General features: G+C 46.1%; 1 protein-coding gene across 2 annotated transcripts in view; it reads right to left on the reverse strand.

Moving 5' to 3' along the window:
- The window catches only part of SCN5A (sodium voltage-gated channel alpha subunit 5), a 306,477-nt gene that overhangs the window by 199,304 nt on the left and 88,719 nt on the right, over positions 1–18,454 (reverse strand). For both annotated transcript variants that reach the window (XM_054990894.1, XM_054990895.1), the window contains exons 7-9: positions 17,383–17,446; positions 8,010–8,151; positions 5,381–5,578 (exon numbers count right to left, since the gene is read on the reverse strand). In XM_054990894.1, coding sequence (XP_054846869.1) covers positions 5,381–5,578; positions 8,010–8,151; positions 17,383–17,446 — 404 coding nt within the window. The remainder of the gene's footprint in view (positions 1–5,380; positions 5,579–8,009; positions 8,152–17,382; positions 17,447–18,454) is intronic.

Below are 18,454 nucleotides of genomic sequence, written 5' to 3' on the forward strand. Positions count from 1 at the left end.
TTTCACCAGCCATGACGGGCACGGGTCCAAGGGGCACGTGGTAGGCCGTACCACCTGCAGAATCCTGTCCACCTCTTCCCCGAAAAGAGGGCTGAAATGATCTAATATGGGTCCCGAAGACGGCCAAGGGGCCTCTAGTTCATTTACTGTATCAACTGTGGCTGGTAAGTCGCGGCAGAGAAGCAAGATCTTATCAGTAAAAAAGCTCGCAAAAGCCTCACAGCTTATCTCTAAATTCAACTTTTGATGGTCTCCACCTGATTGGGAGACCAATGAACGGACCACATTAAATAATTTAGCTGGGCGAGAGCTAGCTGATGCGATGGAAGCTGCATAATACTCTTTCTTCACAGCTTTCACCGCCATCTCATAGGACTTCATAAACAGCCTATAAGATGTTCTTGCTTCCTCGTCACGAGATCGCCGCCACACGCGCTCAAGTCGTCTTAGCTCCCGTTTCTGTTGCCGCAGCTCCTCCGTATACCAAGGAGCCCGGCGATTCTGGCAGCGAAGAGGACGACGGGGGGCGATTTCATCGATGGCCTCAGAGAGCCGGACTTGCCAGCCCTCCACTAGCTCATCTAATGAACCACCGTGGAGCATTGGTTCCCGCAGAGCATTCTGGAACCCAATTGGGTCCATCAGTCTCCGCGGGCGAGCATAAATTTGCTCACCGCCCTTGCAGGAGGGGGGTGGCACGCCCAGCCGGGCCTTCACAACCGCGTGGTCTGACCATGGCACCAACTCTACTTTATCCAGAACCACATCCAATCCCATCCCGAAGATCAGATCTAGCGTGTGGCCTGCTTCATGTGTGGGTGCCGATACAAATTGGGAGAGTCCCAGTGTTGCCATGGCTGACACCAGGTCCGTGGCCTGTATCGAGGTGGCATCATCTACATGGGCATTGAAATCCCCCAGCACCATCAACCTGGGGTACTCCAAGGCCCACCCAGCAACCACCTCTAGCAGGCGCGGTAAGGCGTCTGCTGGTGCGCTGGGCGGTCGGTACACCAAGCAGACAGCCAAACTCTCCTCGGCATTCCACACCAGGCCCACACAATCAATGCCAGAGATCTTCGGGGCGGGAAGCGGCTTGAAGGAGAAACCCTCCCAGACAAGGATTGCCACCCCTCCCCCCCGACCCTCAGTTCGTGACTGATGAAGGACCGCATAACCTGGGGGGGTCAGCTCACCAAGAGCAACTGTTTCTCCTTCCCTCACCCAAGTCTCGGTCACGCATACCAGGTCCATATTAGCTGCCATAAAAGTATCATGCAGCATACTGGTCTTATTATTTATGGACCTGGCATTGCACAACATCAGTGTCGAAGGAGGATTTTTCCTAGCTCCAACACCGGCGTGCCTCGGGATGGGGCGTAGGTTAGAAGGGCACCAAGCCTTTCCACATCTCCGTGACCTTCTCCCTTTAAACCAGGCCCCACCGCCATACCTCCCCCGTCCCCAGAGGACTGGTATCCCTGGCCCTATCTCAGATGCCTTCCTCATATCCATCCCCTTATCACAGCATACAAACATCCTAAGCAGCAATAAACAGCACCAGTTCTTCAGCAGCAGCAGTCCCCGGCAGCAGCTCCTTTGAGGCCAGAGCACCCAGGGGGCGGGGCTGAGCAGGTAGAAAAGCTCAGCCCTCGATGGAGTAGCCTCCCTGGTCAGCAGAGCGCAGGCAGCTTTATGTTACACCCCCATAGGGTTGTTCTCTAGCAGGAGGACAGGAAGGGATGGGAAGAGACATTGCCTGCCTCCGAATATCTGGAGATCGGAATTCTGAAATTCCTGCTTCTCCTCTCTTTGAATTTCTCTTTAGCCGAAATGGAACTGGCTAGAAACAAGGTCCAGATTCCTAAAGAAACAGATTGCTGGATTTTAAGAGAAAAAACAGGTAAGGAGGAATTAAGAGAATTTATCTGAACAACATTAATCTTGAACATAATTGAGAAAGGCCGAGAAAAACATTCTCTGTATAATAGGTTAGTTGTGTATTTGCAGGAAGCATTCTACATGGAGAACTTATTCAAAAATGGCATTCCACGCACATGTGCACACACACACGCCATCTGCATAATAAAATCATACAGTCCACTCTACCACCACAAGACTACTGTCTCTTCCATAGATCGTGTCTTAAAAATTTAATGAAGGGAATGTTGGGGAGAAGATTTTCTGTTTTATATACTTTGTTATATACAATTATTTCTGATTTACCTAATTATGTTATCTAATCTTTCCATATTATCACTCTGCTTTTTAAATTAAAATATGTAATTTTTTAAAAAAGACTACTGTCTCCTCCAGTTTTTTCTATAGTCCACACTTAGATTATGGTGGCCTTACCCTGCTGGAGGATAAGGCGCTTTTCTATACTCTTATATTAAAAACTCCCTGCATGAAGAAAGTCTATGAAGATGTCTATACGAGGCATCTGACACATGACGAACACGTGTCGGGAGATGCAATGTTAGCCGGGAAGGGTAGTTGAAAAAGACAGAGCTGGCGGCAGGGCAAAGGGTTTGCGCTACACTGGAGCTGTGGGAAGGGGCTGTGAAATGCCAGAAGGGAAACTTCAGCCCATTATAACAAAGCCCAGCTCTGGAAGGCAGCTCCAGCCCATTTCCGTTCCTTGCTGCCCTCTGGTTGCGATGCCACACAGTTTTAGATAGGAGAGGTGAAATTGACAGAGCCTTCTGGGAGGCGAAGATGAAATTAACAAACCCTCTGAGGAGCGCTCTCTGCTGGATCTGCCTTTTCAAACTACGCTTCCCAGCAAACGTTGTGTTTCTCTACACTTGACGAACACGTGCCAAGGCGTCTCGTGTAGAGAGAGTCAAAGTCCTTGTGCTCATTAGGGAACAACACGACGACTTTGTATCACATGTGGGATGAGAGTTTTGTGCGTCCAAGATACATACTGGCTCTTTTCCATTTGCAAGCACAGCAAATCACAGCAGGAAGACTCAGAGGAATGCTGGGCAAGAATATCCCTCCGATATGCACACGCACACTCACACACACACACACACACACACACACACAGAGAGGTCTGAATACTGGAACTATCAAGCCTGGCACCAATTCCTTTTGCCCTGCACCAGAAGGGGCTGTCAGTTGAAGAAGGGCAACTGAGCAGTGTCCTGAGAACCCGACGTTCCCAAAGAGACCAATCCCTGCTAAGAGCAGCTGCACCTCTGCAATCTGGGCAATGCATTCCTAAGCAAGCACCTCCAGTCTGGCTTGTTGACTTGCCCACCCTCAGATGGGAGCACTTGACGCAAAGAGCCAAGCTACAAGTGACGCCTGATAGGAGTTGGACAGGTGCCAGGTTTCTGAAAGTTTCTATGGGAAATGTAGGCGTCCTGTCTTACTACTGCTGACAGCTCAGGAAGCTTCCCGCTCTTGCTTCGGCCTTTGTGGGTTCTTCCTGCCCCTGCTTCGTCATCCAAGAGGCCTCTGCAGCTCCCCTCCCATGGGATCAGGTCTGCCTGCCTCTCTCCACCGGTGCCTGGCTCTCTGGAAGCCCCCCCCCCCCCCGGCGAGTGAAGCAGGCACGGGGTATGCGAGGTGCGGGAAGCTTTCTAAGCAGGAGGGCAGCTCTGTGCCTGCTTCGCTGCCAGCGGCAGCACACCCCTTCCAGCCTCTGTGGCTCCCCTCCTGCTCTGTCTCGGACCAGAGAGCCACGCGAGCTCCTGCAGGAGGTAGGGCTGCTCAGGAAGCTTCCCACGCCTCGCATGCCCTGTGCCTGCTTCACCTGCCAGGGGGGCTTCCAGAGAGCCAGGCACCGGCTGGCTGGACAACGAAGCGGGGGCAGGAAGTGCCCACAAAGGCCAGGCAGGCTGCGGTCAGCACGAAGCAGGAGCGGGAAGCTTCCTGAGCCGTCAGCAGTAGTAAGAAAGGATGCCTACATTTCCCATTTAAATTTTCGGAAACCTGACACGTGTCCAACTCCTGTCAGGCGTCACTTGTGGCTTGGCTCTAAAATGGCACACAGTTTGGAGCCTATCGCTGCGTTCTGTGAACTAGGCAGCTCCGCTCTGAGTGCAGGGATATAACTTTTGGACTGAGCAGGGCATTTTGATCTCTGCTCTGAAGCCGTAACAAGGGAGTACCTGATCATTCTGTCCCAAGGAGAGCATTTGGCTCTGAGCATGGATGTGCCTTCATCAGAATTAGGATCCGGCCTGACGATTTTTTTTTTTACCCTTCTGAAAGAGCAAGCTAAATCTGATGTCACTTTCAAAGCCATGTCCGCTCACAATAGCCACGGTAACTAAGGGTGACCCCCCCTCCACCCCACGCAAGGGGAGGGAGGTTCATTGACGCTAATCACTGCTATTGTATTACATCTGTGCACTGATGTGCCTGGCTCATGCTCAATGCATTGTTTTATTTGTACAAGAACAACAACTGCCGTGTTTAAACAGCTGACCCCACCTATTCTCCTTCTCACCGAATAATGGGATACTGATGGCTGTTTGAAGTTGGAGGATCAATAAAGCCAATCTGAAAAGAATGCTAATTAACTTGAACTAATGGCAAGGGCTGCAAATATAGAATGAAAAGCTATTAATTTCCCTCTAGTAAGCATGCAAATATCTTTGAAGATGGTGATAATAATGAAATGCCTGTTTTTTAACTGGCGTTTCACATATGCACCACCAGTTAACACATTACATGGTAGGGGGATGATCACACATGTTGATTTTGCTCTCTGGATATCACAACCGTGCGGGGCCAGGGGGAGATGTGCAATGCCCATTTGCCGTTTTGTGTGTGATAAATGCATATGTATCTATTTTGCTATCGGCTGCACTGGCCTGAGTGGCAAAATACTACGTCTCATGACTGTAAGAACACACAGGGCTGGACACAGTGGTATATATGTCATGTGCACAATTTCTCTAATGTAAAATCCTACTACTTGGGCTTTCCTCCAGCCCAAGAGTCTCTGCCAGAGGAAAAGCTGCTTAAGTTGGCAGAATCCTTTCAACTTTGCTGAGCGAAATGGGAATGATATGGGAATGGTATTGGAATGAGCCCGTACAGAAATCACTAGGCACAATTTCCACTTGTGCTAGAGCTCTCGCACAAGCAGAAATGCATGGGAAAGACCCACAGTCAAACTTATTGCATCCTCATTTGTGTTTCCACTTGTGCAAGAACTTGTTCAACTAATTTCTGAACACTATAATATATAGGGAGAAAACGGCATTGTTGCACAAGATAGTGTTCAAGCTGAACTGCACATCCAAGCCATTGTGTGTATCAGACAGCCCTCTACATAAAGGGAAAGCAAATCTACAATATGCCTGATAAGCAACCAAGATAGATGGCTCAGAAGCCTCTGGCGGGAAGGTTTACCGACCTCCTGCTCTTTCTTCAGTGCATCCATGGCTTCCCGAAACTTCCTTTCCTTTGCTTCAGTTTCGGCAATAGTGGCTTGGTTCTGCTCTTCATAAGCCATGGCCACCACAGCCAAGATCAAGTTGACTAGATAAAACGATCCCAGGAAGATGACCAGCATAAAAAAAAGCATGTAGATCTTGCCAGCAGATCTAAGAGTCTGAACAGACAGAAATTAAAGAGTCATTTAGGGTTATTAAAATGGATGGCTGCAGGGCTCATTTTGAGTTCCAGTAGTTCTCCAAAAAAATCACATGTCAAGTGGCCCCGCCTACCTGATATTTGGCCGTTTGGGGCCTGTTTTCGCCTGGATCGGGGCCAAAACGGTCCAATTTGGGCCTAAAATGGCCAGGATCAGGCCCCAAACTGCCAGGATTGGTCCCAAAACAACCAGGATCGGGCCTCTGACGGGTGGTGGATCACTCTTTCGCTCAGCAGCAGCTGAATCCTGACCATTTTGTGCCCCTTTTCGGCCATTTTCAGCCCCTTTTTGTCATTTTGGGCCCAATTTTGGCCCTGAATGGCCAGGATTGGGTCCAAAACAGCCAGGATAGGTGATGTCAGGGGGGGGCATATGCAAATCAGTTATGTCAATGACACACTTCCGGTGATGTCATTGATATTGAAGGGGGGTTCGTAGCAGCCTAATAGCCCACACTAGCCTGTCCCCATCAGAGCTTGAGAGCTAAGCATGGCCATCCATGATTAGAACCTGGATGGGAGAACACCACGTAGAGTGGAATTGCTATGCAGAAGAAGGCAACGGCAAACCAACTTTGCTCATTTCTTGCCTTGGAAACCCCACGGGATGGAACTTTATGGGTGTGCCATGAGTCGGTTGCAGCTTGATGGAATGCAGTTATTATTCTTTCCCCGTATTCCTCCCTAAAGTCTCTTGCAACAGGGTGTTATCCTAATCCGTCTGGTACCCGAAGGACTCTTCAGTCAGATCAGGGCCACGGCACTGAGTTGTACAGGTCCCTGCTTTGTTAATCTCATGGCATCTTATTGGGGCACAACCCACTGGGGATTTTAAACACAAAGTCTTTGGAAATCGGTGTAAAACAAAATTTAAAATTTAAAAAACAAAAAAAGCCAAAAAACAAAAAGCCACCCCCTCCCAATTTTTTTAAAAGGAAATCAGTGTGAGCCTGTATCTCATCCATTTTCAGAAAAAACACTGCTATTGTCTCATGGGGACAGTAATACCAATTTTTATTTACAAGCATACACCCTCCCGTCACCACACAAATGTAAATGCACATGTAGTATGGGGCGCTGTAGCAAACTTCATTTTTTTACCCACCTACAAAGCATTTGTGGAGCCAGAATCTACCCACGTGCCCTGGTCACTGGATTGCGTCAATGCTTGCAAGGGAATTTAACAATTATGCCTAAGATGTGAGCAGATTTTGCCAGCAGTATGTACCAAACTGGTGGCATGAGTCAGTTTTTTGCTCTCTTCACTGGAAAAAGTACCATGTGCATATAAGAGTTCATTACCGCTCATGTTAAAAAAAAAAAAGAAGCCCAACGCATAACATAAGGGTAACCTTCATCCGAAAAGCTTCATGTGTGCATAGGAGCCCTGTACATGGACTCAAACCTCTGGACTTGTGGCTAACTGTGGCCCTGTTCACACTGGAGCAATTTTCTTGTGGTGTGATTTCCACCACACGTGGGGGGCATGTCACTACCTCAGGAGTCCCCAAACTTTTTGAGCCTGCAGGCACATTTGGAATTCTGACACAGTGTGGTGTGCAGCCACAAAATGGCTGCCACAAAATGACTGCTGCAGGAGGTAGAGCCAGTCGTAAAATGGCTGCTACATCTTACTTTGTCAGTAAGGATTCAGAGAGCCAGTTTGGTGTGGTGATTAAGAGCGTGGGACTCTAATCTGGAGAACCAGGTTTCATTCACCACCCCTCCGCTTGAAGCCAGCTGGGTGACCTTGGGTTAGTCACAGTCTCTGGAGCTCTCTCAGCCCCACCCACCTCACAGGGTGATTATTGTTGTGGGGATAATAATAACATACTTTGTAAACCACTCTGAGTGGGCTTTAATTGTCCTGAAGGGTGGTATATAAATCAAATGTTGTTGTTGTTGTTATCCTTATGTTGTGGAAGCAGCTTCTGCCAAAGCAATATTTTTCAAAATGTGCACAGCCAAGCAAACTGGAGTGGCGAAGCAGAAACCATGCTTGGCAAAAGCCCCAACTGGCCACACCCACTTACTAAAAACATTTGGTGGGCACTAGGAAAGGTTTCAGTGGGCACAATGGCGCCCACAGGCACCATGTTGAGGACCCCCGGATTACCTCAATAGCATGGGTGGGATGACCACATGGGTCTTTCTCATCCAATCAGAACCCTCTCTCCTGGACCCGCTAATCATGTGGAAAAGATCACCCAATCAGTTCCACTCACATAGTTGTGTCATTCAAAGACAATCACACAGGACTTTCCCCACAGGGAAGCCACACTCCCTATGATTGTGAATCAACATTACTAACTCACAAACTCGTAGGGGAAACTGAACTGGCTTCACCAGTTTGTCTTTTTCTCTTTAATTTAAACAAAACAATCTTCTACCTGTTGATAGAGGCGTTCCCAGCAATCCTGAGTCATGAGGCGGAACAAGGAGAGAAAAGCCCAGCCGAAAGTATCAAAGCTCGTGAAGCCGTAGTCTGGGTTGTCGCCAGCCTTATAGCAGCCGTATCCTTTCGGACACGTCCTGCGCAACAAAAAACCGTAAGGAATAAAGAGCATCAGTGAAAGAGGAGTCCCATGTGGTCCGTGATAAAAAACCCTTAGCGGGACACACACCTGTCATCAAGATCTGACATCAAATATCATCAGACCCATAACCTACCCAGGGACTTAACAAGATGCCTTTTGGAATCTGGTGCTTTGCCATGCTACTGTCTTGTTGCTCTAAACTTACAACCTGATACCCCATCTCCAAGTTCTTTGAGGACAGGATCTGTGTAGAGCTGCCAAGCCATGGGAGGAGATAAGGTTATCCCCCACACTGAGCTCTCGTTGTCATCTCACTGGGGGATTTTAAAAACCTAGTGCTGTCATCAGTGTGACAACGTCACTTTCGGGAAAACCCAGAAGCAAGTAGCTCTAGGAATCACCTTTCCAGCGATTCCTAGAGCTACCTGTCATCACCTCTGGTTTTTCTCACTTTTCCGGGTTTTCCCACTTCTGTGTGACATCATTATGTTTGTCTGCAGGGCTTTTTTTCAGCTGGAACGCGGTGGAACAGAGTTCCAGAACCTTTTGAAAATGGTCACATGGCCGGTGGCCCCGCCCCCTGATCTCCAGAAAGAGAGGAGTTTAGATTGCCGCTGGCGCAGAGGGCAATCTAAACTCCCCTCTGTCTGGAGATCAGGGGGCGGGGCCACCGGCCGTGTGACCATTTTCGCCAAGGGCGATTTAAACTTTAAAAAATTCCCCCCTTGTTCCAGTTGACCCAAAATGAAATCATTGTGCAGTCCTGGGAGCGTGCATGCACTCTGCGCGTGCGCATGTGGTTCCAGGGGCACCACCTCCCACCAGGAGTTGCCCCCTGTGCTGGCAACCCACTGAGTTCCACCACCACTTTTCCCAGAAAAAAAGCCTTGCTTGTCTGTACCTGGGCCTTTTCTTTTCCTGCCTTTGCTGCTATAGAACAAGTCTAGTAGGGGTAAGGCAGGAAACTATCTTTGGGGCCTTCCAGGAATGCTGTAAAAAAAAATTTTTAATGATTGTATGCAGCAGTTTGAACGGGTTCTGCTTTAACTTTTAAACTATCTGTTTTAATAACTTGTTTTTTTTATTTTTGTGTTTTAATCAATTTCACAGAGTATTTCTTAATTTTGTAATACATCAATTGTTGTCACCTGCGTTGGGTCCTGACTGTATCAGGAGAAGAAAAATACCAAAAGAAAAACCAAAAAATTATTTTTAAAATATCAGTAATTAAGAAGCTCATTAGCACTAAAAGGTGTGGGGGAGAAAAACCCTTTAACTCCAAAAAAGCAGAAATGGAAAGGTTATCAGAGATAACAGGGAAAGAGCCGAGAGACTTTCCAGCGGGAGGGTTTGACACCAAAAGATTCCTGCAGGATTTAGAGAAAGTTTTTAATAAATCTTCCCATCTGGATTTCTGGCAAACATCTCTCACACAACAGTGAGGCCAATAGCCAGGAGGGAAAATGAGTCTGACAAGATATTAACTTATCTGCTTATTTACAGGGATTGGCAACACTAGCATATTCCATTAGTTGAAAGCATCTTTCCAGACAAACATCCACACAATTAATCACAATAAAAATTACAGCTCCTATTGATTAAGAAACAGTTGACAACATCAATCTACCCATTAGGACATAATCAACATCATGGGTTGGCACTCATGCTGGAAATTTAAAAGGCCTTTTTGTCAAAACGGCAACCGTGATTGGACATCTCTAACAGGAATAGGTAAGGGGCAAATATATTCAGCATAGATGGGTTTTCGAAAGAGTTAGGCCATGTCTTGAAGGAGCAAGGGGTATGAGCCACGGAAAGCTAAATGGAACCTCCGTGTTTAGCGGCAGTACTCTGATGCCACTGCATCCATAGTGATAAAATGCTAAGGATAGAGCATGGTTTTCAGTCCTGAAAAACACCAGGCTAACAAAATACTCTACATCCTACAATAGCCCTGCAGAGAAGATTAGCATATCAAGCACCAATCCATATACAAAAGAACCTCCTCAGGATACAGTGAAGCCTCCCTCCATTAACATTCCACACCCTGGGAAACTCTTACAGGATGACTCAGCCCAAACCCACCTTCCTGAGTAGATATAAATTATCTGTTAGCATCTTCTCCACACTGTGACACTGAGAGATCTCTGCCTTTTGGTGCTACACCTCTGAAGATGCCAATCACAGTTGCTGGCAAAACATCAGGAACGACAATGCCAAGACCACGGCTATACAGCCCGGAAAATCCACAACAACCAAAATGCTAAGGTATTGTGTTAAACATCACAAAATGGAATGAGTGTTTTATTACGGGGAAGCTGATACCCTGATGGGACCTTTATCTCTTACTAACATGGGTTTAGGGGTGCCCAATACTTGGTACCACCTCCACCAAGGGTGAAGCACAGTTCGGGGCCACAAAACAAGGCATTGGAACCACAGAGCTGCGGAGGAATTCAGCACTCTGGAAGCACAGCTTAGGTGCTTGTCGTTGGTCAGGTCTGAACTGAACTACTAGCACAGTGGAGGCTGGGCTCATTTCTGGTCACCAGTTGCCCACTGGGAACTTTAATGGTAAGCCAATTGGGGAGGAAAGGTGACATAGTATAGCCAGATCTTGTTAGACCATGGAAGCTAAGTGGGGTTGCCCCTGGTCAGAACTTGGATGGAAGACCACCAAGAAAGACTAGCCAATTGTTGAGGAAAGATGACATGGTACATCCAGATCTTGTTACATCTCAGAAGCAAAGTAGGGTCAGCCAGAACTTGGATGGGAGATCATCAAGAAAGACTGGGTTTGCTCTGCAGAGGAAGACAATGGCAAACCACCTCTGCTCCTCACTTGCCTTGACAGCCCCTTGCTGGGGTCACTGTAAGTCGGTTGCACCTTGATAGCACATACATACACAAAGGACCAATCAATTCTTGCTGAAAGAGTTAGATACTTCAGCTCCTTCTGTATTCTTACATTATCAAAATATTCTGGGTGAGCAAGCCAAACAATGTGCTGAGAAACTGGGGAGGAGGAAGACAATTTACAAAGAAAAAGAAAACGCTACTATAGAGCCGACTCACAAACACCCACTAGGCATTGCAATATATCGAATAGATGAAATACAATAGCTGGTTAACCAGTATCAGTTGAGGACTGTAAAAATCTGGCCATACTACCTTGCATTGAAGAAAACCATTAAAGCACAAGTACTTAACTGAAATATAGTAAACTGAGGCTGTCTTCTAACACTGTAAAATATTTGCACAAAAATGGATTTGACACCAGCTACCTTATACTAGACCCTGACCTGGGATGGCCCAGGCTAGCCCGATCTCATTAGATCTTGAAAGTTAAGTAGGGTAGGCCCAACTTAGTACTTGGATGGGAGACTACTACAGAGACAGGCAATGTAAAGCATCACTGAATATCTCTTGCCTTGAAAACTCCACAGGGTCGCCATAAGTCAGCTGTCTGACAGCACTTTCCACCACCACCTTTTGCTATGCAAATGTTTTGTAAAAATGTTTCCCATCTTACATTCTGCTAAGCAAGAGGAGGCAGGGTTGGCAAAGGTCTGAAGAAAGAGGAGGTGTCGACTAGGGAATTCCACCTCCACTCCTTGCATGCTTCCCCATGCCCAGTTGCACTTTCTCTTGTTCTCTCTCAATCTAACCGACCTCATAGGGTTGTTGTGAAAAAAGACAGGCCAGACATTGATACTGAGTAGAGATGGGCACAAAGCAGGAAAATGGTGGTTCACTGCAGTTTGTTGCATTTCACAAACCACGAATCATGAACCACCATGAACTTGCCTGGTTCGTGAACCAGTTTGTTTGGTTCATATGTACGTCACTTCCAGGGCTGCAGAAGGACTGCAGAAAGCCCCCCCCCCGCACCGTTGCCTAGGTAACAGATCGATTGGCACCAGGCTGTCTGTAGTGACAGACTGAAAAATGAACCAAATGAACTGCTCTAAAAATCATAGCGATTTGTCGCTGTTCGTCAGAAATGAGCTCTGACGACCCACCGGTTCGCAAACCAAAAACTGGCCTGGTTCGCGACGAACTTCGTTTTGTATTTCAGTTTGTGCCCATCTCTAATAGTGAGTTTTTATCAATGTCTGTCTACAACCCTCCCTAGGTTTGGGGAGCACCAGAATTTTTAAAAATTAGTTGGCAAGTCTAATCCAAAACTAACTCTTTTGCATTGTGATGGTTGAGTCCATAGTCCAATGAAGGATTTCGCAAATAAAAACGGCATGCAGTACATGCAAAACTGTTTTTATATATTATTTTTGCATAATGGCTAACAATTAAAATTGGTGCTTCGTGAAGGTTTTTTTTTTTTTTGCATATGCTTATAGGGATTTTCTAACAAAGCACAGCAGCGGCAGCAACAACAGAAATAGTTCCCTTAAGATGTTTTAAAAATAGGGATGAGATTCACTAGAGAACTTTACAAGGCCTTCTTCTCTATCTAAATTGCTTGTATTTATAGATGGAGGTGAAACAATATGCTGGCGATACACTTGTAAAAAAAGATGCATCTTCCTATAGCGCAGAAAAAAATGTCTTCAGTCTCAATCTATAAATGAAAATTAGGGTCCAAGAGAGGAGAGAAGTAATTAAGGTTTCTATAGCAACAATCTCTAGGATGCAGTTGCCAAAGGTGCTTTCTCGGTACAGTTTCCACTGGCCCCAGTGACTTGTATTTTTTTCCTTCTTGCTTGCCAAGGTGGCTTTCTTGGCAATATCCATCTAGGTCTTGCTTGTGCTGGTGTAAACTGGTCATGAGGTTGCCATTTAATTCCCCCACCCCTAGAAATGTTTCCTGTGCCTTTAACTGTAGTGAAACAGTAAAGAAATTCAAACAGCAAAGCTTAACCATCCCTGTCCCTCTAGGCTGCTGAATTGCAACTGATAACAAAGCTCAAGACTATGCATCCACCTGGACTGAATCGAGACCTAGGCTTCATGTCTCGTTACGAATGCGAATTTCTCTACACCCACTAACTCTCTGCATACTCCACCCTATTCAATCACGTCTGCCATTGTCATTCACCGGCTATTATCATTCAGCTTCTGCAATCACTCCACTCTCCAAGATATAAGAACAGATAGACTCACATTCTAGCTGTATCTGAAGAAGTGAGCTGTGGCTCACAAAAGCTCATACCCTACCACAATTTTTGTTAGTGCTTCTGGACTCTTGCTCTTTCTATTGTTCCTAGACAGTGAGAATTTCAAATGGAGTGAAACTGCATGCTTGAAAGTTCCTCCACAAAATTCTCCCCACTCATAGAAAACTAGCAACTGAAGGACGAGGCAAGATGAAAGTCACGTCGAAGTGTCAGCTTTCTATTGGAGTTTTTAATCTGGAGAACATACAACCATATAACTCCCTACCTGCAGTCTGACTCTCTGAACGAGTGCAATCTAGGAAGTTTTTCCACATCATCTGCCCGTTGCATAAACTACCTGTCAGTCTTTACATTGCAATCACAGTATTTACACCTCTGGAATTAGATATCCTCCAAGTATTTTCTGAAGGAACTTCAAAAGCACCCCTGGTTCTTCCATCGCCAGCAGGAAATCACTAGAGTTAATCATCAATCAATCTCCCCCTTGTATTTCTGGTTCTCCTACCACCACTTCACCTTTTGTTTAAAAAAAAAATGAATCCACAACGCGGAACACATTATCAACTTTCCAGGGGGAAATTAAATGGGTTGAGAGAGGGTTGATAATAAGACTCCCCAAGAATGTGGGGTAGGGGAAGCGGGGTTGGATCAAGCAAGAAGCTCCCCTCTTTTCTCCCCCACTGTTTGGAAAATTGTATTATCATGCCTGAAAGCCATCCCATCGTCACCATTAGTGACCCTCAGAAGGGGAGATTCCCCATTCTGCAGATAGAACAGAGAATCTGGTGAATGGAAAGGGGGGAGGAGCGGAATATAATATCTATAAAAACAAAGGCTAAAAACTTTGACTGGTTTAATCAATAGGCGGATCTGCTAAAGCTTTAAGTGATTAATCAGTGCAAAACCAATTTTAATCAGGGAAGGCAAATGTTAATTGGCGAGACAAAGAATCCAGGACACATTCTTTCAGTTGAAAGGCTATTTTTGGTTCCAGCGTATTATTGTAATATGGAAATTAAAAGTGAAAACATTCAAGGCTGCTTTTCTTTCTAGTAATGGGTGAGAACTTCTCAGAGCAAATCTAGATGATTTACACCCTTTGAGGTCCGTTGATGTTAATGGATTTAGAATAGAGGTGGACATGAACGGGGAAAACACTGAACCGTGCAGTTCGTGGTTTGTTGTGTTTCATGAACCACGAACCATGAACTTTCACAAACTTGCCCTGGTGCGCAAACTGGTGCATTTGGTTTGTGAAAACATCACTTCTGGAACAGCAGAAGGTCACTTCTGGGGCTGCAGAAAGCCCATTCCCCACCCATTGCCTAGGAAACTGATTGGTTGACGCCAGGTTGTCTGCAGCGACAAACGAAAAATGAACTAAACGAACCAGCCTACAGTTCATGGCAGTTCATCAGAAATGGACTCTGACGAACTGCCGGTTTGCGAACCACAAACCAGCCCGGTTCATGACAAATTTTGGTTTGTATTTCGGTTCATGCCCACCTCTAGTTTAGAAGGATGTAACTCTACTTAGAACGGTATTAATTCAATTCTGTATCAGTTCCTTAAAAAGGTACTGGGAAATTTTGGAAATATGCCAATGTATTTCTATTTAACAAGTGATTGTCTTAATGGCAGATGAATAATCAACTACATCTATGTGTGTGCCATCAAGTGGCAGCTGACTTAATGACGACCCCAGCCAGGGGCTCTTTAAAAACTTTTTTATAGCTTCACAATAACAAACAAACATAAAAAAGCTGAAGTATATAGTTACTATATCAGAAAAGTTTTTAGCAATGGCAAGGATAAAGCTAAATAGACAATCAAACATGACATAAATATAATAGTAAAACAAGAGCGATTTTTAAGGAGTTATGAGAACGCTAAAGACAGGGAAGTGAGGAGCAGAGATGGGCCGTTTTCACACATCGTTAACATCACGCAACATTGCGCAACACTCACAGAACGTGAGCTTCTTTATGGTGTGATTTCTGAAGTCATCGCGCCATGAAAATGGAATGATGTCAGAAATCACGCCATGAAGACACCACCATTCTGTGAGTGTTGCACGATGTTGAGCAACATTAATGACATGTAAAAATGGATGGTTTGCTATTTCCTTCCTCCACAGACCATCTTCCCTGGTGGCCTCCCATCCATCTACTGACCCTGGAGAGCCAGTTTGGTGTAGCAGTTAAGAGCAGCAGGACTTTAATTTGGAGAGCCAGGTTTGATTCCCCACTCCTCCGCATGAAGCCATCTGGGTGACCTTGGGTCAGTCACAGCTTCTCGGAGCTCTCTCAGCCCACCCACCTCGCAGGGTGATTGTCTTGGGGATAATAATAACGCACATTATAAACTACTCGGAGTGGGCGTTAAGTTGTCCTGAAGGGTAGTACGTAAATCTAATGTTATATTATTATGTTATTATTAGCTTCTGAGATGTGATGAAATCGAGCTGTGCCATATCACCTTCCCAACTAATAACTGATCACAAACTCTGTAAGCAGTAATTCTACTTTATCTCTTTCCAGGACTGGTGGGACCATTAGGCAAACCTAGGCAAGTGCCTAGGGTGCCAGAGTAGATGGTAGTTGGAGGAGGCCCCAAAGCCCCATGGCTAAGCTGCTGTTCCTCCACCTTGGGCCTCTCAGCCCCCCTTGCTCTTGTGCTGCTGCGAGTCTGCCGCCTGCAACTGCATATGCAGCAGAGCTAGGATAAGCTGGAAGGAAGAGGGAGAGAGGGGGCACATCCACTGCGCCTGGCTGCACCCCTCCACTTGCTACGGCAGTGCTTAACAGGCAGAGACCTAGGCACTTACAGCTCCAACTCTCGCTGGCAGGTGATTGGGTGGCAATTTGGATCGATGCCAGGAAGCTTCTTCTCTGGCTGCTTGTATGGGATACACGGAAGAATATACCCACCCCAAAGGGTGCCCCTTCCCAACTGGAACAAGTTAGTGGGGAATGAGGGAGGGGTGTGATTGCAGTCTACGATTGCCATCTGCCAGGTGGAGCCTGGAGATCTCCAGGAATTACGACTGATCTCCAGACCACCGAGATCACTTCCCCTGGAGAAAATGGACTCTATGGTATTCCATCACTGCTGAGATCTCTCCTCTCCAAACTCTACCCTTCCCAAGCGCTGCCCTCAAATCCCCCAAAATGTCCCAAGCTGGAGTTGGCCACCTTACTGCAGTCTGGGCTGTGCACTGGCTTTCCGCCTCTCTCCAGAGCTCCTAGGAGTCTCCGCCTGTAACACGGTGTGCCACATTGGCTGGGCATCCAGGCCTGCCACCACTGTTGCGCACTGCAGCCTAAGGAAACAGGGCCAAGCCATCGTGCTTGGACGGTCATGTGGCCTACCCCACTAAACCCAGGAGGGGGCATCCCCTGCCTCCAAACAAGGCTCCTCTCTTCCCTTTCTGCACTCCCGAAACTTTGGTGTCCTCGGTTGCCTATACGGTCAGGTTGACCCTGCTCGCTTTTCTCTCTATTGAATTGAGGAGGGGGCTCCAAGGTCACAGTTTGCATAGGCCACCCAAAAGCCTTGGGCCTATTCTGTCCATTTCCATTTGCCACTGAGAAGGGGAAAGCAGGGAGCAACTCTGCACCTTTTCGTTGTGATTCCAGCCCAGCTGCAGCTGCGTAGGAAGCAACCCAACACTTCTCCATCATGCCTGGACCCAGCTTTAGGTGAGGACCCCTCCTTTCCAAGGAACACCCAGACTACATTTTGGTAGATGTGCTGGTTGTTTGAATTGCTTGAATTGCTCTCTCCATATGCAACCGTTACGACAACGGGGCATTTTGCACTAATACAAAACAGCAGGTTCTTGAATGGATTATGCAATGACCGAAACATACATATATTCCAAAACAGTGCCAGTTCATAACTTCTCTTCCTGACAAAATTCTAATTGAGGCTCTTTACTGTTTCAATAATATCCCATAGAAGCCACTTATTATCAACACCAATACCTCCTCTATGAAGCACCGTCTGATGAACAGAGATGCCATAATCCAAATAAATAATGATAGCCGGTTTCACCATTATTCCTTCAATTGCATTTAAATAATACTCACCCAGCATCTGAGCTGTTGCCACACAGTAACACATCTGTACTTCCCTCTTTTATGAAGTAATTATCTGCAACACAAATGAAATCATTGTGAATTGCTAGCACCTTTCCCTTATAAGCATCACAAGGTACGGAACCAATAATTTGCTCTGGCCCAAGTTGTGTTCGTATGCAGAACTCCCTGCATGCAGAAAGCTAGTAAACCCAGAACAGAAATGGGCTTTCTTGGTGTACTAATTTTCTACGTGTCGTGTGAGGATTTCAAAACTAGTGATTTTATGAGGAGGAGCATTCAAAAATGAGATTGCAAGATTGCTTTGGGGAAAAAAATACATTACTGATCAAAAAATACATTACTTCCACAGTTCATATTGACCAAAGATAGTATGTTTTCTGCTTCCTGACGCCAATAAATCACTGGCCCTATTTTAAATGCTTAAATTGTTCATGTGATCTGTCAGCCTTGTCATTCTTTGGTGTTTAGCGGCTTTCCCAGAGACTTTGGGCAAGATCAAAGTTCGCAAGCTTGCTGATTTGATGCAAAAACTTCCATTTCAATCTCACTTCTCCCACATGTGAAAAATAATCTCTAGAATCTCTCTTCTCACACCGTTTCCCGTTTCTTTGCACCAAACTGTTACTTGAAAAATGCCCACATTTATTCAGTGTCATTGGTGTGTCAGTTGCCTGTACAATACATAAAAGTGGGATACATGTGTAAGTGCCACGAAAATACCATAAACAACACCGAAGGACTGTCAAAGACAGCCACAAGAGAGATGTGGATTGAAAGTGACAACAGATACAATCAAAAAGGAATAGTAATGGCTAGATCAGCACACCCCTGGCTAAATCTTAATTTTGAAAGATGCACTGTTGTTTAATCGATGCGGGGAGGATATTTTTGAAGTATTTTCCTCATCCGTTTTTCCCCCCACGGAGAGATACAGGGTGTGACGGTGTTGAGTGGAACTTAGCTGTCTCTAGATGTGACAAGGCGCCTATAAAGAAAAACAGCATGACGGCGGCAGGAAGGAATGTTCAGCAAGTAACCTCATCCCAACAACAGCAGAGAT

The sequence above is a fragment of the Eublepharis macularius genome, chromosome 11 (genome assembly GCF_028583425.1).
Source record: "Eublepharis macularius isolate TG4126 chromosome 11, MPM_Emac_v1.0, whole genome shotgun sequence".
Taxonomy (NCBI): Eukaryota; Metazoa; Chordata; class Lepidosauria; order Squamata; family Eublepharidae; genus Eublepharis; species Eublepharis macularius.